The 21,911-nt window shown below is 44.5% G+C and overlaps 1 protein-coding gene across 1 annotated transcript; it reads left to right on the top strand.

The window, feature by feature from the left end:
- The first annotated feature begins 1,645 nt into the window (after positions 1 to 1,645).
- Positions 1,646 to 16,464, top strand: LOC110513306 (high-affinity choline transporter 1-like). The gene is made up of 9 exons (XM_036971897.1): positions 1,646 to 2,316; positions 2,528 to 2,641; positions 3,550 to 3,705; positions 5,610 to 5,758; positions 7,044 to 7,187; positions 11,183 to 11,336; positions 12,358 to 12,575; positions 13,195 to 13,365; positions 15,876 to 16,464. Exons 1-9 carry the CDS (start codon positions 2,133 to 2,135, stop codon positions 16,233 to 16,235), a joined length of 1,650 nt encoding a protein of 549 aa, XP_036827792.1. The 5' UTR covers positions 1,646 to 2,132; the 3' UTR covers positions 16,236 to 16,464.
- Positions 16,465 to 21,911: the final 5,447 nt, after the last annotated feature.

Below are 21,911 nucleotides of genomic sequence, written 5' to 3'. Positions count from 1 at the left end.
CTAAGCCTCATGGCAAAATGTGTTGAGTTGCAGGAAATTAGCTGCTGTGGTGAGACTTCAGGAGTTAATCCAGATATAGTGTGTCATGTATGTGCGCTAGTGGGTTGTAATGGACTTTAGAAGTGGGGGTGTCTCTTCTCTAACAGTTGAGCAAAGCTCAAACTAACATTGAAAAACAACCTCGCATGTGAAGAAAACAATGTAAATAGCAAAGAAACACGAGGACAACATCACATTTGAGTAGACTTTCCGGTAAATTCCACCAACTTCTATGCCTGTGAACATGAATCTTTCAGCACCTCACTCACAGTGGTCACTGCGCCCCAGGTGCTGTCGCTGCGTGAGTCATTGAAATAGAATGAATAGAAAGGGAGTCGCCATTCATGTCAACGATGGCATTATAAGTGGATTTATAAATGCACTAGATTACTTTTTGGGGTGGTTTGAAGCCACCGTGCCGCCATCTTGGTAATCCCATCACTGTTGTAAAACTATCACGGAAGCTATAGAAATGCATTTTTTTATGTCTACATTTACTTTTATCACTTTATTCTATTACAGACACCTTAACCCGGCACAGCCGGAAGAGGACTGGCCACCCCTCAGAAACCTGGTTCCTCTCTAGGTTTCTTCCTAGGTTTTTAGCCTTTCTAGGGAGTTTTTCAAAGCCGCCGTGCTTCTACATCTGCATTGCTTGCTGTTTGGGGTTTTAGGCTGGGTTTCTGTACAGCACTTTGTGACATCAGTTGATGCAAAACACATTTTTATTGATTGATTGAGGTATACTTTAAAACTATATTATGTGAGCTAAACATTAAAATACAAAATAAAACAAATACATTAAAACATTTTCCTTAAAATATAATTGTTAGAGATGACTAAAGATACTGTCCCCACTACAACAACAAAAAATACTTAGATACATGTCAATTTGTCCTTGAAACATTTGATTGAAATACTGTAGAATTCCATTCATTCCTATGGAGGACTGCTCCTTCTGGGGAGTTCCAATATGGCCGACCGGTGGCTTCAAAGCCTCTCATTGGCTAATACATAGCATCAGCAATCCAGGGTTTATATACATCATTTGAGTGTAGTCATTGGAGTTTTGACACCATCCTATGACCTCTCCAGGTACAGACTGTCAGTATTAGGTAAGACCCAGGCATGCTGTTTTATCATTCATTAAGGACTTCATGCTCTCCTTACTTCTTACTATTTATCTACCAAGGACTTCATGCTCTCCTTACTTCTTACTATTTATCTACCAAGGACTTCATGCTCTCCTTACTTCTTACTATTTATCTACCAAGGACTTCATGCTCTCCTTACTTCTTACTATTTATCTACCAAGGACTTCATGCTCTCCTTACTTCTTACTATTTATCTACCAAGGACTTCATGCTCTCCTTACTTCTTACTATTTATCTACCAAGGACTTCATGCTCTCCTTACTTCTTACTATTTATCTACCAATGACTTCATGCTCTCCTTACTTCTTACTATTTATCTACCAAGGACTTCATGCTCTCCTTACTTCTTACTATTTATCTACTAATCACCATATTCTTTCCTTACTGCTTTGAATGCCCTGCCCACTTCCCTTTACTCCTCCTCCACTGCGACCAATCAAGCCAGAAGTAGAAAAGAGCAGACGCTCTGAGCTATCAAACCAGGAACAAGACTATACTGCCACTACTACTGCAACTCAGTCGACAGAACTCCTGACAGTCAGTGTTCTGTCTGGGAGTGTTCAGAGTCAGTGTTCTGTCTGGGAGTGTTCAGAGTCAGTGTTCTGTCTGGGAGTGTTCAGAGTCAGTGTTCTGTCTGGGAGTGTTCAGAGTCAGTGTTCTGTCTGGGAGTGTTCAGAGTCAGTGTTCTGTCTGGGAGTGTTCAGAGTCAGTGTTCTGTCTGGGAGTGTTCAGAGTCAGTGTTCTGTCTGGGAGTGTTCAGAGTCAGTGTTCTGTCTGGGAGTGTTCAGAGTCAGTGTTCTGTCTGGGAGTGTTCAGAGTCAGTGTTCTGTCTGGGAGTGTTCAGAGTCAGTGTTCTGTCTGGGAGTGTTCAGAGTCAGTGTTCTGTCTGGGAGTGTTCCCAGTCAGTGTTCTTTCTGTGAGCGTTCCCAGTGTTCCACCATGGTTCTGAACATTCCAGGTGTGGTTGCCATGGCAGTGTTCTATCTGCTGGTCCTGGGGACAGGTTTGTGGGCAGCACGGAAGTCCAGGGCTATGGAGAAGAAAAGTACGGGAGACAAGACAGAGATAACCTTACTGGGAGACAGGAATATCGGCCTGCTTGTGGGAATATTCACCATGACTGGTAGGTGAGGTGTGGCCATGTCTTTAGATCTGTGTAATGCTTTATAACTATACTCTCTATTACTGTATTCACACTGTACCTGTATAACTATACTCTCTATTACTGTATTCACACTGTACTGTAGAGACAGTATAGATCATTCCTTACCTTTGGACAAACAGCGTGTTTGTGTGTGTGTGTGTGTTTGTGTGTGTGTGTGTGTGTCCTGCAGCTACGTGGGTTGGAGGAGGCTTTATCGTAGGGATAGCAGAGGTTGTCTATAACCCTAACCTGGGTCTGGTCTGGGCTTTCATGCCCCTACAGAGCTCCGTCTCCTTCATCATCGGTAAGACGCACACACGCATGCACGCACGCACGCACACACACACACAAAGTTTGATATTTCACAATCAGAAATAATCATTGGAAAATGTAAAAATATCAAAGTTTCCAATATTTAAAGGGACGGGACGTTGTTGTGCTGAACCACACATCCCAGTCTGTAGTTTTTACTGACCTTCAATTCATTCAAATATTCTACACACCAAACCTTATCGGCTTGTTATTGGTGCACTGTTTATTTTATCTCTCTCTCTCTCTCTCTTTTTCTCTCTCTTCTCTCTCTCTCTCTCTCTCTCTCTCTCTCTCTCTCTCTCTCTCTCTCTCTCTCTCTCTCTCTCTCTCTCTCTCTCTCTCTCTCTCTCTCTCTCTCTCTCTCTCTCTCTCTCTCTCTCTCTCTCTCTCTCTCTCTCTCTCTCTCCCTCTTAACCCCCCTCTCTCCCTCTTCTCCCCGTCTCTCTCTCCCCTCCCTGCCCCCTCTCTCCCTCCTTTCTCACTTCCCCCTCTCTCTCCACCCCCTCCCTCCTCTCTCTCCCCCCTCTCTCTCCGTCCACCCCCTCCCCCCCTCTCTCACTCCCCCTCTCTCTCTCCCTCCCCCCCTCTCTCACTCCCCCTCTCTCTCTCCCTGCCTCCCTCCTCTCACTCCCCTCTCTCTCTCTCACCCCCCCTCTCTCCCTCTTCTCCCTGTCTCTCTCTCCCCTCCCTCCCCCCTCTCCACCCCCTCCCTCCTCTCTCTCCGTCCACTCCCTCCCCCCTCTCTCACTCCCCCCTCTCTCTCTCACTCCCTCCCCTCTCTTTCCCTCCCTCCTCTCCATCGCCTCTCTCCCTCTCACTCCCCCCCTCTCTCTCCCTCCTCTCTCTCTCCACCCCTCACTCCCCCCCCTCCCCCCCCCCCCCCCCCCTCTTTTATCTCAGGTGGTATATTCTTTGCCAAGCCGATGAGGGAGAAGAAGTATGTTACTATGATGGATCCCTTCCAGATCAAGTATGGGAGAGTAGTGAGTGGAGCTCTGGTGTTCCCTGCCCTTGTAATGGATGCACTGTGGGTCGCCTGCACACTCGTCGGACTAGGTGATATGTACAACAAAACAACGGCAACAAACGAACAACTGTTTCAAAACACACAACACACGTAATCCCTGGTAAACACAAAAGTACAAAATCATTCGCTGCACACAAAACACACACACATACGCAGAGTGCAGATGAATCTCAACCGCAGGTCACTGTCTGGTGTTCCGAAACAGGAGCCACATTCCACCCTGTTTCAAACAACTTAGATAAACAGACACACAGTCATTCAGCCTCTAGCCGGTCTTGGACACCATTACATCTCTGTTAAGGTGTGTCAAGTCACTGGACCCATCCATAGTGACACCCTATTCTCTATATGTTCCCAATGGGCCCCGGTCCAAAGTACTGCTCTATATAAGGGAGAGGGTACCATTGTAGACACAGCCATTCTTCAGGTTCAACTCTTTAATTCACCCTTATTTTACTAGGTAAGTTGACTGAGAACACGTTCTCATTTGCAGCAATGACCTGGGGAATAGTTACAGGGGAGAAGAGGAGGGGGATGAATGAGCCAATTGTAAACTGGGGATTATTAGGTGACCGTGATGGTTTGAGTGCCAGATTGGGAATTTAGCCAGGACACTGGGGTTAACACCCCTACTCTTGCGATAAGTGCCATGGGATCTTTAATGACCACAGAGAGTCAGGACACCCGTTTAACGTCCCATCCGAAAGACACCCTACACAGGGCAATGTCCCCAATCACTGCCCTGGGGGATTGGGATATTTTTTAGACCAGAGGAAAGAGTGCCTCCTACTGGCCCTCCAACACCACTTCCAGCAGCATCTGGTCTCCCATCCAGGAACTGACCAGGACCAACCACGCTTAGTTTCAGAAGCAAGCCAGCAGTGGTATGCAGGGTGGTATGCTGCTGGCACAAGTTGGTGAGATGCTGGACCCAGGTCGGTTCTAGATAGAGTAACCTGGGGAATAGTTACACAACGCCCCAGCTTTGTGAGATGCTAGACTCAGGTCGGTTCTAGGTAGAGTAACCTGGGGAATAGTTACACAACGCCCCAGCTTGGTGAGATGCTGGACCCAGGTCGGTTCTAGGTAGAGTAACCTGGGGAATAGTTACACAACGCCCCAGCTTGGTGAGATGCTGGACCCAGGTCGGTTCTAGATAGAGTAATCTGGGGAATAGTTACACAACGCCCCAGCTTGGTGAGGTGTTAGAACCAGGTCGGTTCTAGATAGAGTAACCTGGGGAATAGTTACACAACGCCCCAGCTTGGTGAGATGATAGAACCAGGTCGGTTCTAGGTAGAGTAACCTAGGGAATAGTTACACAACGCCCCAGCTTGGTGAGATGCTGGACCCAGGTCGGTTCTAGATAGAGTAACATGGGGAATAGTTACACAACGCCCCAGCTTGGTGAGATGCTGGACCCAGGTCGGTTCTAGGTAGAGTAACCTGGGGAATAGTTACACAACGCCCCAGCTTGGTGAGATTCAGGTTTGTTCTAGATGGAGTAATTTGATCAGGGAGGGGAAACAGGTCAGGTGGGTTTTTTAATAACCACTTGTTGAAACTCAGTCATGCTCATTCTAGCTGGCGTGTGAAGAATGTTGTCAAGGCCACCTGAGGGCAGCAGGGTAGCCTAGTGGTTAGAGCGTTGGACTAGTAACCGGAAGGTTGCAAGCTCAAATCCCCGAGCTGATAAGGTCTATCGTTCTGTCATTCTGCCCCTGAACAAGGCAGTTAACCCACTGTTCCTAGGCCTTTACTGAAAATAAGAATTTGTTCTTAACTGACTTTCCTAGTTAAATAAAGGTAAAATAATAAGCAAGGCTCTTCCAGTACAATGGTGAGGGACCAACTCAGTGTAACCTGGTTTTTATGTGTGGTGCCACAAAACTGTGTTAGCCCGCTGAGCTAAAAGTGTGTGTGTGTGTTGCAGGTGGCACGATGAGTGTGATTTTGGACCTGCCCTACTCCTACTCTGTGGGGATTTCTGCAGTGGTGGCCATCATCTACACTCTACTGGGAGGACTCTACTCTGTAGCCTACACCGATGTCATCCAGCTCATCCTCATCTTCTTCAGTCTGGTGAGTGACAGGCGGCCATTTTTAATCCAATCCAGTCTGGTAAGTGACAGGCGGCCATTTTGAATCCAATCCAGTCTGCTGAGGGACAGGCGGCCGATTTGAATCTAAACCAGTCTGGTGAGGGACAGGCGGCCATTTTGAATCCAATCCGGTCTGGTGAGGGACAGCCGGACGATTTGAATCCAATCCGGTCTGGTGAGGGACAGGCGGCCGATTTGAATCTAAACCAGCCTGGTGAGTGACAGGCAACCATTTTGAATCCAATCCGGTCTGGTGAGGGACAGGCGGACGATTTGAATCTAAACCAGTCTGGTGAGGGACAGGCGGCCATTTTGAATCCAATCCGGTCTGGTGAGGGACAGGCGGCCGATTTGAATCCAATCCGGTCTGGTGAGTGACAGGCGGCCGATTTGAATCTAAACCAGTCTGGTGAGTGACAGGCGGCCATTTTGAATCCAATTTCTGTCTGGTGAGGGACAGGCGGCCGATTTGAATCTAAACCAGTCTGGTGAGTGACAGGCGACCATTTTGAATCCAATCCGGTCTGGTGAGGGACAGGCGGCCGATTTTAATCTAAACCAGTCTGGTGAGTGACAGGTGACCATTTTGAATCCAATCCAGTCTGGTGAGGGACAGGTGGCCATTTTGAATCCAATCCGGTCTGGTGAGGGACAGGCGACCATTTTGAATCCAATCCAGTCTGGTGAGGGACAGGCGGCCATTTTGAATCTAAACCAGTCTGGTGAGTGACAGGCGGCCATTTTGAATCCAATCCGGTCTGGTGAGTGACAGGCGACCATTTTGAATCCAATCCAGTCTGGTGAGGGAGAGGCGGCCATTTTGAATCTAATCCGGTCTGGTGAGTGACAGGCGACCATTTTGAATCCAATCCAGTCTGGTGAGGGACAGGCGGCCATTTTGAATCTAAACCAGTCTGGTGAGTGACAGGCGGCCATTTTGAATCTAAACCAGTCTGGTGAGTGTAAGGCCGTGGAAACATTGTCCAAGTATTTTGGATGGAGCCAACACCTAGGAGTGATCTGTTGTCGGATGATTGACAACGGAGATAATTGCCCAACAAAAAACACACAAACGGTCTGTTTTTTAACAGATGGAACTCATCTGAACATAGTTGACCACAGATGTACTTTTGATGTACGAAAACATAAAATGATCATTATCATATATATACAATTTAATGTATGTTCATGTGTCTCATTGTGGCTGCACCCGAAGACAGGAGTTAATCATTTTTAATTTGGTCTTTTATGTCTCTGCTGCAAAGTGGCTGTGTGTCCCGTTCCTCATGGCCAACCCAGTGGTGGGTGACATCACCCAGACAGCCTTCAACCACACCTACCAGGCCCCCTGGCTGGGACACATGGAGAAGGGGAAGGTCTTCAAGTGGGTTGATGACTTCTTATTGGTGGTGAGATCAACTGATTCATTGATGGACGGATGATTCATTTGTTAATGTGTTAAATAAGTCAAGTAAGTTAGATAAGGATGGAATAAGCATTTGACAAGTAAAACATATGCATACTCCTCTACATTACAGTCATATCACCAGTCTCTACATTACAGTCATATCACCAGTCTCTACATTACAGTCATATCACCAGTCTCTACATTACAGTCATATCACCAGTCTCTACATTACAGTCATATCACCAGTCTCTACATTACAGTCATATCACCAGTCTCTACATTACAGTCATATCACCAGTCTCTACATTACAGTCATATCACCAGACTCTATATTACAGTCATATCACCAGTCTCTACATTACTGTCATATCACCAGTCTCTACATTACAGTCATATCACCAGTCTCTACATTACAGTCATATCACCAGTCTCTACATTACAGTCATATCACCAGTCTCTACATTACAGGCATATCACCAGTCTCTACATTACAGTCATATCACCAGTCTCTACATTACAGTCATATCACCAGTCTCTACATTACAGTCATATCACCAGTCTCTACATTACAGTATTATCACCAGTCTCTACATTACAGTCATATCACCAGTCTCTACATTACTGTCATATCACCAGTCTCTACATTACAGTCATATCACCAGTCTCTACATTACAGTCATATCACCAGTCTCTATATTACAGTCATATCACCAGTCTCTACATTACAGTCATATCACCAGTCTCTACATTACAGTCATATCACCAGACTCTATATTACAGTCATATCACCAGTCTCTATATTACAGTCATATCACCAGTCTCTATATTACAGTCATATCACCAGTCTCTACATTACAGTCATATCACCAGTCTCTACATTACAGTCATATCACCAGTCTCTACATTACAGTCATATCACCAGTCTCTACATTACAGTCATATCACCAGTCTCTACATTACAGTCATATCACCAGTCTCTACATTACAGTCATATCACCAGTCTCTACATTACAGTCATATCACCAGTCTCTACATTACAGTCATATCACCAGTCTCTACATTACAGTCATATCACCAGTCTCTACATTACAGTCATATCACCAGTCTCTACATTACAGTCATATCACCAGTCTCTACATTACAGTCATATCACCAGTCTCTACATTACAGTCATATCACCAGACTCTATATTACAGTCATATCACCAGTCTCTACATTACTGTCATATCACCAGTCTCTACATTACAGTCATATCACCAGTCTCTACATTACAGTCATATCACCAGTCTCTACATTACAGTCATATCACCAGTCTCTACATTACAGTCATATCACCAGTCTCTACATTACAGTCATATCACCAGTCTCTACATTACAGTCATATCACCAGTCTCTACATTACAGTCATATCACCAGTCTCTACATTACAGTCATATCACCAGTCTCTACATTACTGTCATATCACCAGTCTCTACATTACAGTCATATCACCAGTCTCTACATTACAGTCATATCACCAGTCTCTATATTACAGTCATATCACCAGTCTCTACATTACAGTCATATCACCAGTCTCTACATTACAGTCATATCACCAGACTCTATATTACAGTCATATCACCAGTCTCTATATTACAGTCATATCACCAGTCTCTATATTACAGTCATATCACCAGTCTCTACATTACAGTCATATCACCAGTCTCTACATTACAGTCATATCACCAGTCTCTACATTACAGTCATATCACCAGTCTCTACATTACAGTCATATCACCAGTCTCTACATTACAGTCATATCACCAGTCTCTACATTACAGTCATATCACCAGTCTCTACATTACAGTCATATCACCAGTCTCTACATTACAGTCATATCACCAGTCTCTACATTACAGTCATATCACCAGTCTCTACATTACAGTCATATCACCAGTCTCTACATTACAGTCATATCACCAGTCTCTACATTACAGTCATATCACCAGTCTCTACATTACAGTCATATCACCAGTCTCTACATTACAGTCATATCACCAGTCTCTACATTACAGTCATATCACCAGTCTCTACATTACAGTCATATCACCAGACTCTATATTACAGTCATATCACCAGTCTCTACATTACTGTCATATCACCAGTCTCTACATTACAGTCATATCACCAGTCTCTACATTACAGTCATATCACCAGTCTCTACATTACAGTCATATCACCAGTCTCTACATTACAGTCATATCACCAGTCTCTACATTACAGTCATATCACCAGTCTCTACATTACAGTCATATCACCAGTCTCTACATTACAGTCATATCACCAGTCTCTACATTACAGTCATATCACCAGTCTCTACATTACAGTCATATCACCAGTCTCTCCTCTCCTCTACATTACAGTCATATCACCAGTCTCTCTCCTCTCCTCTACATTACAGTCATATCACCAGTCTCTACATTACAGTCATATCACCAGTCTCTCCTCTCCTCTACATTACAGTATTATCACCAGTCTCTCCTCTCCTCTATATTACAGTCATATCACCAGTCTCTCTCCTCTCCTCTACATTACAGTCATATCACCAGTCTCTCCTCTCCTCTATATTACAGTCATATCACCAGTCTCTCCTCTCCTCTACATTACAGTCATATCACCAGTCTCTCCTCTCCTCTACATTACAGTCATATCACCAGTCTCTCTCCTCTCCTCTACATTACAGTCATATCACCAGTCTCTCCTCTCCTCTACATTACAGTATTATCACCAGTCTCTCCTCTCCTCTATATTACAGTCATATCACCAGTCTCTCCTCTCCTCTACATTACAGTCATATCACCATTCTCTCTCCTCTCCTCTACAGTCATATCACCAGTCTCTCTCCTCTCCTCTCCATTACAGTCATATCACCAGTCTCTCTCCTCTCCTCTCCATTACAGTCATATCACCAGTCTCTCTCTTCTCCTCTACATTACAGTCATATCACCAGTCTCTACATTACAGTCATATCACCAGTCTCTCTCCTCTCCTCTACATTACAGTCATATCACCAGTCTCTACATTACAGTCATATCACCAGTCTCTCTTCTCTCCTCTACATTACAGTCATATCACCAGTCTCTCTCCTCTCCTCTACATTACAGTCATATCACCAGTCTCTCTTCTATCTTCCAACCATTTATTTCCTCTACTGCTCAGAACTCTTTGCTCCACCTTGATAAGGAGGAATCAATATGCAATACACTCGTTCATTACAAACTGAGTCAAGGCTTTGAGTGACGTTCAGTTGTGTAAATAGCAAAAGAGACTCAACAGCTGAATCCCGTACCGTTGGAATGGCAGCACTCTCTCACATCCTCTCTCCCTCCTCTCATGCCATGAGATATTTTTGTTCCACTGACATGACACAGCACTTTCCACAGACGCTTTCACCCTCATTAAGGACATGGTCTTGTGTTAACCATGACCCAGGAGTTTCTACAATATCAACCAGTGTTGGCAACATCTTATCTTGTTGTTGTTAGGCCATGCAACCTATCTGTGGTTTCCAGTCTCAAGCTTTCTAACAGACAGTCCCCTCAAAAAACCACAAACAGCCCTTTCCTCGACTTCACCATGACTCTACAATACAAAAAACATCCTGGAGACTCAAGGCCTCATTCTACTTCTCCTTAAACAACACAAACAGAACTTATTATTGTAAGTCATTTTGCAGGGACTCTTATCCAGAGGGACTTGCAGGGCTAAGTGCCTTGCTCAAGGGCACCTCGGCAGATTTATCACCTAGTCTGCTCAGGGATTCAAACCTTAACAGCGATTCTACCTGCCACCATTTCACAATCTAACAACCTCCTTTATGTTCTTGTCATCCTCCTTGTCATCTTCCCTTTCTCCTCGGTCTACTTATCCTCCCCCTCCTCTTCTCCCTCCCTCCCCTCCTCCCTTTCTTCTCCCTCCTCTCCTCTTCTCCATCATCTCCTCCCCCTCTCTCCTCAGGCGTTGGGTAGCTTGTCTTTCCAGTGTTTCCACCAGAGGACGCTTTCTGCCTCCTCCTCGTTTAACGCCCAGGTCACCTGCTTCGCGGCTGCTGCCATGGTCCTCATCCTGGGGATCCCCTCTGTCCTGGTCGGGGCTGTAGCCGCTTCCACAGGTAATAAAGTGCAAAAAGCTTTTCCAATCCCGGAGCGGACAAGGTGAATCATCTGTTGTTGTGCCCTTGTGCAAGGCACTGAAACCCTTATTGCTCCAGGCGTGAAATGGTCGTCTCTGACCCCAACTCTCCGCCGGCGTCTCGGGGGGAGTTGGGATATGTAGATAAAAACACATTTGATTTTTTTATTTCACCTTTATTTAACCAGGTAGGCCAGTTGAGAACACCTTTATTTAACCAGGTAGGCCAGTTGAGAACACCTTTATTTAACCAGGTAGGCCAGTTGAGAACACCTTTATTTAACCAGGTAGGCCAGTTGAGAACACCTTTATTTAACCAGGTAGGCCAGTTGAGAACACCTTTATTTAACCAGGTAGGCCAGTTGAGAACAAGTTCTCATTTACAACTGCGACCTGGTCAAGATAAAGCAAAGCAGAGCAACACAAAACAACAACAGAGTTACACATGGAATAAACAAACATACAGTCAATAATACAATAGAAAAAAGTATATATACAGTGTGAGCAGATGAGGTAGGATAAGGGAGGTAAGGCAATACATAAATAGGACATAGTGGCGAAATAATTACAATATAGCAATTAAACACATGTTCTCTTGTTCAAGAATAACGGACAAATATAAGCACCTCCAAGTTAATATTATTAAAGGGGATATAAAGTTTCAGAGAAGAAGAGTTGTGTGTCGTTGACTGGTTTGTCTGTTATCTGATGTCCGTATACTGCTCCTATCATCTACCTCACATCCTGAACCATAACACACTCCAATCTAGTGGCCGTGTCCTGGTGTTGTGGCTAGAGTGCATGTTTTGTTATTACTCTCTGTGGAGCACGAGATCCCTTGAATACATCTGGTTTCCCTGCAGCTCACATGAGCGGATTGCAAAATGAAAGAATTTAAATAACTCATACGCAGCGTACTTGTGTTTATGCTTTTAGACTTCGTCAAAGTGCGATTGTCAAAATGACCAAACTTTATTGACACTTTCCTGGTGTGTCTCCAGACTGGAACCTGACATCGTACGGGTCTCCGTCTCCGTATGAGCGCAACGAGACGGGATTGGTGCTCCCCATCGCCCTGCAGCACCTGGCTCCGCCCTACGTGTCCGTCATCGGCATCGGGGCCATCGCCGCCGCAGTGATGTCATCCGTGGACTCTGGCCTGCTCAGCTCCGCCTCCATGTTCTCCTCCAACATCTACAAGAACATCATTCGGAAGCAGGTGAAGAGTTGGGTGCAGGCTTTTGTTCTATCCCATCACTTACACCTCATTCTAATAAATTGGTGTGTGACGAGATACTCAATACAGTAGAGGTGACTAAGGAATTTAGGTCTGTTTTCCCATACACAGATTAATAAACCTACTAGTCCAGAACTGAAACACATTCTCAATGGAGATGATGATCCATTATGTTCATTAGTCCTGTTCTAGGTCATAGGTCATGTATCAGAAAATCACCACTAAATGCATAAATAAGTGTTTTTTTCCAATTTCATCCATTTTTGGGACATTGGCAAGACATTTTTCAATTCCCATTTGAAAACATTGCATTGGGTTCTAAAGTGTGCTGGCATTTTGGGACAAATAGCCTAACTCCGTGCTCCCTCTTGTGACTTCTCTGAGTATTACACCACAGGGCTGTTCAAGCTCTTCTGACTTCTCTGTGTATTACACCACAGGGCTGTTCAAGCTCTTCTGACTTGGATAATTATGACTGCTGTGCCTCCATCTTGGATCTGTCCTGACCACTGTGCCTCGGTCTTGGATCTGTCCTGACCACTGTGCCTCCATCTTGGATCTGTCCAGCCCACTGTGCCTCCATCTTCTATCTCTCCTCTAGGCCTCAGACAGGGAGATACAGTGGGTGATCCGTGTGTCGGTGGTGGTGGTGGGGCTGTGTGGGATGGCCCTCACTCTCCTCCACAACAGTACCTATGCCCTGTGGATCCTGGCGTCTGATCTCTCCTACACCATCATCTTCCCTCAGCTCATCTGCGTCCTCTTCTTCCAGGTGTGTGTGTGTGTGTGTGTGTGTGTGTGTGTGTGTGTGTGTGTGTGTGTGTGTGTGTGTGTGTGTGTGTGTGTGTGTGTGTGTGTGTGTGTGTGTGTGTGTGTGTGTGTGTGTGTGTGTGTGTGTGTGTGTGTGTGTGTAACATGCAGAGTTGATATTGTGTGGGCCTTATCTTTTCCCTGCATCACAAACATGGTGGTGTGTCACTAGCCTGAGTGCCAGTCTGTTTGTGATGTCGTCATGCCAACTCACTCATCATCATGCCAAATGGTCGGCTCTAGAGATGGCAAGAGCACAAACCGGCCCTAGCCACAAAGCGTCTCAGAGTAGGAGTGCTGATCTAGGATCAGGCCCCAACCTGTCCATATCATCTTATTCATTATGATCAGGTTCCAACCTGTCCATATCTAAATCATTATAATCTAGGATCAGGTTCCAACCTGTCCATATAATCTAATTCATTATGAACTAAAAGGCTAAACTGATCCTAGATCAGAACTCTTACTCAGAGAGGCTTTGTGGATACAGGCCTAGGTTATAATTTGTCTGGCTACCCAGAGTCCTTGCTCCAGCCAAACGCTAGGCCACACCCACAGATGTTAGTTTATTCTCCACAATGAGTCTGGATATGAGTACCTCCCCGATTCTTCACCGAATGTGAACACATTCAGGGCCGTCTGATTGGTCCAGAAACCGATGGGTTGGACCAGAACCAAAACACATGTGGGTAAAACAGCGGTTTGAAAATGTGTAATTGGCTTTGATACTCTGATGAGTTATTTTACTGCTGCTCTTTAATTATTTGTTACTTTTATTTCTTTACTTTAAAAACAAAACTGCATTATTAGTTAAAACTTCTTAGGGCTGAAATCGCGTTAACGGGATCGATATGACAACAGCCAGTGAAAGTGCAGGGCGCCAAATTCAAACAACAGAAATCTCATAACTAAAATTCCTCAAACATACAAATATTTCACACCATTTTAAAGATACACTTCTTCTTAATCCCACCACAGTGTTATTTTCAAAAAGGCTTTACAGCGAAAGCACCACAAACGATTATGTTAGGTCACCGCAAAATAACAGAAAAACTGTCATTTTTCCAGCAAAAGACAGGAGTCACAAAAATCAGAAATAGAGATACAATTAATCACTAACCTTTGATGATCTTCATCAGATGACACTCATAGGACTTCATGTTACACAATACATATATGTTTTGTTCGATAAAGTTCATATTTATATCCAAAAACCTCAGTTTACATTGCCACCATGTTCAGAAATGCCTCTAAAATATCCAGAGAAATTGCAGAGAGCCACAGCAAATAACAGAAATACTCATCATAAACTTCGATGAAAGATACATGTTTTACATAGAATTAAAGATAAACTTGTTCTTAATGCAACCGCTGTGTCAGATTTCAAAAAAGCTTTACGGCAAAAGTACAACATTCAATAATCTGAGAACAGCGTTCAGCCACAAAAGGAAGCCATACAGTTACCCGCCAAATTGTGGAGTCAACAAAAGCCATAAATAGCATTATAAATCTTCACTTACCTTTGCTGATCTTCGTCGGAATGCACTCCCAGGACTCCCACTTCCACAAGAAATGTTTGTTTTGTTCGGTAATGTCCATCATTTATGTCCAAATAGCTACTTTTGTTAGCGCGTTTGGTAAAACAAATCCAAAGTCAGAAAGCGCGGTCACTAAAAGCAGAAGAAATGTCAAAAAGTTCCCATAACAGTCAGTAGAAACATGTCAAACGATGTATTGAATCAATCTTTAGGATGTTTTTAACATAAATCTTCAATAAATGTTCCTCCCGGAGAATTCCATTGTCTTCAGAAGTGCGATGGAACAGAGCTCCCTCTCACGTGAACACGCATGGTCAGCTCATGATAGACCTTACTCCTTCCCCTCTCCTTCGCCCCCACTTCACAGTAAAAGCATCAGACAAGGTTCTAAAGACCGTTGACATCTAGTGGAAGCCGTAGGAAGTGCAAACTGACCCATATCCCACTGTGTATTCAATAGGCGATGAGTTGAAAACCTACAAACCTCAGATTTCCCACTTCCTGGTTGGATTTTTTTCTCAGGTTTTTGCCTGCCACATGAGTTCTGTAATACTCACAGACATCATTCAAACAGTTTTAGAAACTTCAGACTGTTTTCTATCCAATACTAATAATAATTAGCAACTGGGACTGAGGAGCAGGAAGTTTACTCTGGGCACCTTTTCATCCAAGCTACTCAATACTGCCCCTGCAGTAAGTTAGCATTTCAATGTATTCGGCGCATGTGACAAATACAATTGGATTTGATCCAATCGCTGATGACCCTGTTTTGCACAATGCCCCTCATTGCCCCTCGTCCCCACAAACGACGTCAACGATGGTACTGAAACTAAAGTATGTAGGAAACGACAAAGCAGAAAAATAAGTTAGTGTGAGTCATCAGGCTAGGCTAGAATATCACTTCTTCAAAACAAGTCTCTTCATCTTCCAACAGGTCTCCAACGGCTATGGAGCCGTGGTGGGATACCTCGTAGGGGGCCTGATGAGACTCCTCTGTGGGGAGCCCATCTTCAACCTCGCCCCTGTCCTCCACTTCCCTGGATGCACCCTGGAGGACGGCGTCTATGTCCAGCGCTCCCCCATCAGGACCATATGTATGCTTCTGGCCCTGGCGGCCATCTTGGGTTTCTCCTGGCTGGCTCAGCTGATGTTCAATAAGGTCTGGTTGCCCGAGAGGTGGGATGTGTTCCAGGTAAAGTTCCAGACTTTGCCACTTGGTGGCGCCAGAGAGATGAAAGAGAAGGAGGAGGATGGTGCAACCTCTGAGCCAATGCTTGACACCACAAAGTGTTAAAGTTTTGATCTACCTACTTTTACAGGCCGGGTTTCCCAGACACTTCCCTGGACTACAAATCACTTTGTTTTGGTGCATATTTTTTGTTTATTGGACAAGATAGAGAAAGGAAAGATCTATTGCACATCCAAATCATTCTAAAGAAGGCTATTTAAAATCGATTGTGTAGCTCAATTAAGTTACTTATATGATTTGAACATAAAGAGTGAAAAAGGCTGTAACATCGGTACCAGCGACTTGCATTGGATTTGTGCCACAAAAGCATGGATTGCGGTCGTACCTTGTCCATAGACTGATTACAGGGTAAGGCAATCAATCCTATTATGTCATTTGGGTGAACTCTCTCTTTAGTCTAGGAGTAGGCTTAATGATCTGTGTTTGGGAAACTTTGTTACCTCATCCCCACCAGATTACCTCATCCCCACCAGATTACCTCATCCCCACCAGATTACCTCATCCCCAATCCTAACCAGAGCCATTAAGGGGTGAAACTAAGATCAGACCTCTTATCAGTGGTTATTTAGAGGCAATTTCTAGCCTACCTACTCTCCATATCATACTGAAAGTTATGTGATGCTCACTTGAGAGGATCTTGGTGCTAACATTTTATATACACTTTGATATAAACAATTTCCCTACCTATTCATAGTTAAAATGGTCATGGTGAATTGATTTGCAAGCCTTGTTGTGAAAATGTCTCTTTTTCTCAATTTGGGGAAACTGTTTTTTACATCTTCACTGTTGTTGTAAAGACATCTGTGGTTTAAAGGGTTGGATGATTCAGCGTCACTTGGAGAACAAGGAGCTCCAGGAAAGCCGAAGCCCACTAGGAGGGAGGGGTATACTACCCCATTATACTAGTAGGGGGGGTATACTACCCCATTATACTAGGAGGGAGGGGTATACTACCCCATTATACTAGTAGGGGGGGGTATACTACCCCATTATACTAGGAGGGGGGGTATACTACCCCATTAAACTAGGAGGGAGGGGTATACTACCCCATTAAAGTATACTACCCCATTACAGGAGGAGTTTGAGACCACCTTCCTGAACGACAAGGCCAAGCACCACGCTTCCATCAGGCTCCTCAGCTGTAGTGGCGGGGGAAGGAGCGCTCAGGATCCATTCTGAGGACCAACTGTTCTGGGAGAGACCAGCTCTCTTTAAAAGGGATGGGCTACATGCAAACCATAGAGGATCCAGTGTAACTCTCCAGCAACATTGTCTGCTGTCTGTCTGTAGTCTGTCTGTAGTGAATACATTGCTACTTTGCAAACTTTTACTCATTCCATCCAACCTGTAATCCCCAGGCACAGACTACAAAAAGAGCCTGGATCAAATGAGAGTAATATGCCATACAAACTCATCACATCTCAGCTACAGGCCCTAAACTATTTCTCAGACTTGGCCTGTTTAATATTATATCTCTCACTCCTAAAGCTGCACTTATAAATTAACTTCTTACTGACAGTCAGATAGATGTGATCAGTTGAACAGAGACCTGGTATTACTGACAGTCAGATAGATGTGATCAGTGTAACAGAGACCTGGTATTACTGACAGTCAGATAGATGTGATCAGTTTAACAGAGACCTGGTATTACTGACAGTCAGATAGATGTGATCAGTGTAACAGAGACCTGGTATTACTGACAGTCAGATAGATGTGATCAGTGTAACAGAGACCTGGTATTAGTGACAGCCAGATAGATGTGATCAGTTTAACAGAGACCTGGTATTACTGACAGTCAGATAGATGTGATCAGTTTAACAGAGACCTGGTATTACTGACAGTCAGATAGATGTGATCAGTGTAACAGAGACCTTGTATTACTGACAGTCAGATAGATGTGATCAGTGTAACAGAGACCTGGTATTACTGACAGTCAGATAGATGTGATCAGTGTAACAGAGACCTGGTATTACTGACAGTCAGATAGATGTGATCAGTGTAACAGAGACCTGGTATTACTGACAGTCAGATAGATGTGATCAGTTTAACAGAGACCTGGTATTACTGACAGTCAGATAGATGTGATCAGTTTAACAGAGACCTGGTATTACTGACAGTCAGATAGATGTGATCAGTGTAACAGAGACCTGGTATTACAGACAGTCAGATAGATGTGATCAGTTTAACAGAGACCTGGTATTACAGACAGTCAGATAGATGTGATCAGTTTAACAGAGACCTGGTATTACTGACATTCAGATAGATGTGATCAGTTTAACAGAGACCTGGTATTACTGACAGTCAGATAGATGTGATCAGTTTAACAGAGACCTGGTATTACTGACAGTCAGATAGATGTGATCAGTTTAACAGAGACCTGGTATTACTGACAGTCAGATAGATGTGATCAGTTTAACAGAGACCTGGTATTACTGACAGTCAGATAGATGTGATCAGTTTAACAGAGACCTGGTATTACTGACAGTCAGATAGATGTGATCAGTTTAACAGAGACCTGGTATTACTGACAGTCAGATAGATGTGATCAGTTTAACAGAGACCTGGTATTACTGACAGTCAGATAGATGTGATCAGTTTAACAGAGACCTGGTATTACTGACAGTCAGATAAACTGATCACATCTAATAGAGACCTGGTATTACTGACAGTGAGATAGATGTGATCAGTTTAACAGAGACCTGGTATTACTGACAGTCAGATAGATGTGATCAGTTTAACAGAGACCTGGTATTACTGACAGTCAGATAGATGTGATCAGTGTAACAGAGACCTGGTATTACTGACAGTCAGATAGATGTGATCAGTTTAACAGAGACCTGGTATTACTGACAGTCAGATAGATGTGATCAGTTTAACAGAGACCTGGTATTACTGACAGTCAGATAGATGTGATCAGTTTAACAGAGACCTGGTATTACTGACAGCCAGATAGATGTGATCAGTTTAACAGAGACCTGGTATTACTGACAGTCAGATAGATGTGATCAGTTTAACAGAGACCTGGTATTAGTGACAGCCAGATAGATGTGATCAGTTTAACAGAGACCTGGTATTAGTGACAGTCAGATAGATGTTTGTTCACCCACACTGGCCCATTTTTGGGATTTGATGCCTCCATTTTTTCCTCTCCAGATAATGACACTTTTGCACACAAAAAAAACAGGTCAGGTAGGCTCAGTGGGCTAAAAGGTTTTACTGTAAACCTCTCTTCTGAAGGACCTGAGTTCTATCAGTTTGGGACCGTAGGCTCAGTGGGCTTAAAGGTTTTACTGTAAACTTCTCTTCTGAAGGACCTGAGTTCTATCAGTTTGGGACTGAGTATCTACACCGAGTGAACAAAACATTAAGAACACCTTCTCTTTCAATCAATTCCAAAGGAAAAGCTCAAGCTGGAAACATATTATAAAACCAACAATTATAAATCAACAGAAATAGTAAGTAATTTACTGATATATATTTAGCCTAGGTACACGCCATCTCTAAATCTGGTACCAGGATTCGATAACTAGGAGCGCTCATGTTAATGGCGTTTACGATTAAGAAAAGTGCCTAGTTCCAAATAGAACTCACAATACTGAATCCAAACACGGAATCCGTTTCCGGTTGTCCACGGTTTCCGGTTGTCCACTGTTTCCGGTTGTCCACAGTTTCCGGTTGTCCACGGTTTCTGGTTGTCCACGGTTTCCGGTTGTCCACGGTTTCCGGTTGTCCACGCGCGCGTCACCAAAATGTCTTGAAAGGCGCACAGCCGAAATGTTGAAAGGGACTTTGGCTGTCCCTTTGAATGCTGCAGATCCTATTTGGAAAACGATTCATCCAGGACTCTTCCATTAAAAACGGCACCAGTTCAGGGAACTACTATTTAATCTCTCTATTACCTGTCAGTAAATATATATATCATGAGTTACATCCAGACCACAGCACCCACATCCACATCCACACCCCCACCCCAACCAATCAACACCCCCCCACATCAACCATGCCCACACCCCAACCAATCAACACCCCCCCCACGTCAACCATGCCCCCACCCCAACCAATCAACACCCCCCCACGTCAACCATGCCCCCACCCCAACCAATCAACACCACCCCACGTCAACCATGCCCCCACCCCAACCAATCAACACCCCCCCACGTCAACCATGCCCCCACCCCAACCAATCAACACCCCCCCACGTCAACCATGCCCACACCCCATTTAGGCCCCCTCAGATCAGACCTATGCCCACCCCATGCACCCCACCCCCGCAAAGAGGGCCTCAACATGGAAGTCACACATACGCCCAGGTAGTGAGCGGGCAAACAGTCCCAACCCCCACTCTCACACTCGCTCAAGCCAAGATGCTCAGCAGGCTCTGCTCACACTTACTGGCCTAAGGCCAAACCGCGACCAACAACATTGGACACTGTATGGGTCAAAAAGCCTTCACTATATCATCCTGGAATATCCAAGGCCTGAGGTCATCGGCCTTTGGCCTAAAGAGCAGGAACCCGGATTTCACCAAAGAAATCGGTAATACAGACATTGTCATCCTGCAAGAAACCTGGTATAGAGGAGACAGGCCCACTGGTTGCCCACTCACTCTAGGTTACAGAGAGCTGGTAGTCTCATCCACCAAACTACCAGGTGTGAAACAGGGAAGGGACTCAGTGGGTATGCTAATTTGGTACAGAACAGACCTAACTCACTCCATTAAATTAATCAAAACAGGAACATTTTACATTTGGCAAGAAATTCAAAAGGAAATTATCTTAACAGAGAAAAATGGCAGGGTAGCCTAGTGGTTAGAGCGTTGGACTAGTAAACGGAAGGTTGCAAATTCAAATCCCCGAGCTGACAAGGTACAAAATCTGTAGTTCTGCCCCTGAACAGGCAGTTAAACCACTGTTCCTAGACCAGTTAACCCACTGTTCCTAGACCAGTTAACCCACTGTTCCTAGACCAGTTAACCCACTGTTCCTAGACCAGTTAACCCCACTGTTCCTAGACCAGTTAACCCACTGTTCCTAGACCAGTTAACCCACTGTTCCTAGACCAGTTAACCCACTGTTCCTAGACCAGTTAACCCACTGTTCCTAGACCAGTAAACCCACTGATCCTAGACCAGTTAACCCACTGTTCCTAGACCAGTTAACCCACTGTTCCTAGACCAGTTAACCCACTGTTCCTAGACCAGTTAACCCCACTGTTCCTAGACCAGTTAACCCACTGTTCCTAGACCAGTAAACCCACTGATCCTAGACCAGTTAACCCACTGTTCCTAGACCAGTTAACCCACTGTTCCTAGACCAGTTAACCCACTGTTCCTAGACCAGTTAACCCACTGTTCCTAGACCTGTTCCTAGACCAGTTAACCCACTGTTCCTAGACCTGTTCCTAGACCAGTTAACCCACTGTTCCTAGACCTGTTCCTAGACCGTCATTGTAAATAAGAATTTCTTCTTAACTGACTTGCCTGGTTAAATAAAAATAAAGCTGCATATTAACAGTCTATTTTTTGAGTTAGGCAGCTCCAAAATGCAGGTGATTCAGCCTAGCTCAGTGCTTTCTGTGGTGGTGGGGCAAGCCAGCAGAAAATACGGAGCGTTGCGCCGTGATTGGCTCAGTGTTCCGTCACTCACGGGGACACTATGTCACCGCCAAGTCCAAGGGTAGAGCTAGAAAATTCTAGCCCCTTGGCTGCTGCCATAGAGTTAC

Source organism: Oncorhynchus mykiss, unplaced genomic scaffold (genome assembly GCF_013265735.2).
Source record: "Oncorhynchus mykiss isolate Arlee unplaced genomic scaffold, USDA_OmykA_1.1 un_scaffold_85, whole genome shotgun sequence".
Taxonomy (NCBI): domain Eukaryota; kingdom Metazoa; phylum Chordata; class Actinopteri; order Salmoniformes; family Salmonidae; genus Oncorhynchus; species Oncorhynchus mykiss.
Note: the sequence above shows the minus strand (reverse complement) of the source record. Positions and strands in the feature narration are given on the sequence as shown.

Coding starts and splice junctions, on each gene's coding strand:
- LOC110513306 (XM_036971897.1), top strand. CDS start 2,133: ATGGTTCTGAACATTCCAGGTGTGGTTGCCATGGCAGTGTTCTATCTG. Junction 2,317..2,527: donor GGGAATATTCACCATGACTG/GTAGGTGAGGTG, acceptor TGTGTCCTGCAG/CTACGTGGGTTGGAGGAGGC. Junction 3,706..5,609: donor CTGCACACTCGTCGGACTAG/GTGATATGTACA, acceptor TGTGTGTTGCAG/GTGGCACGATGAGTGTGATT.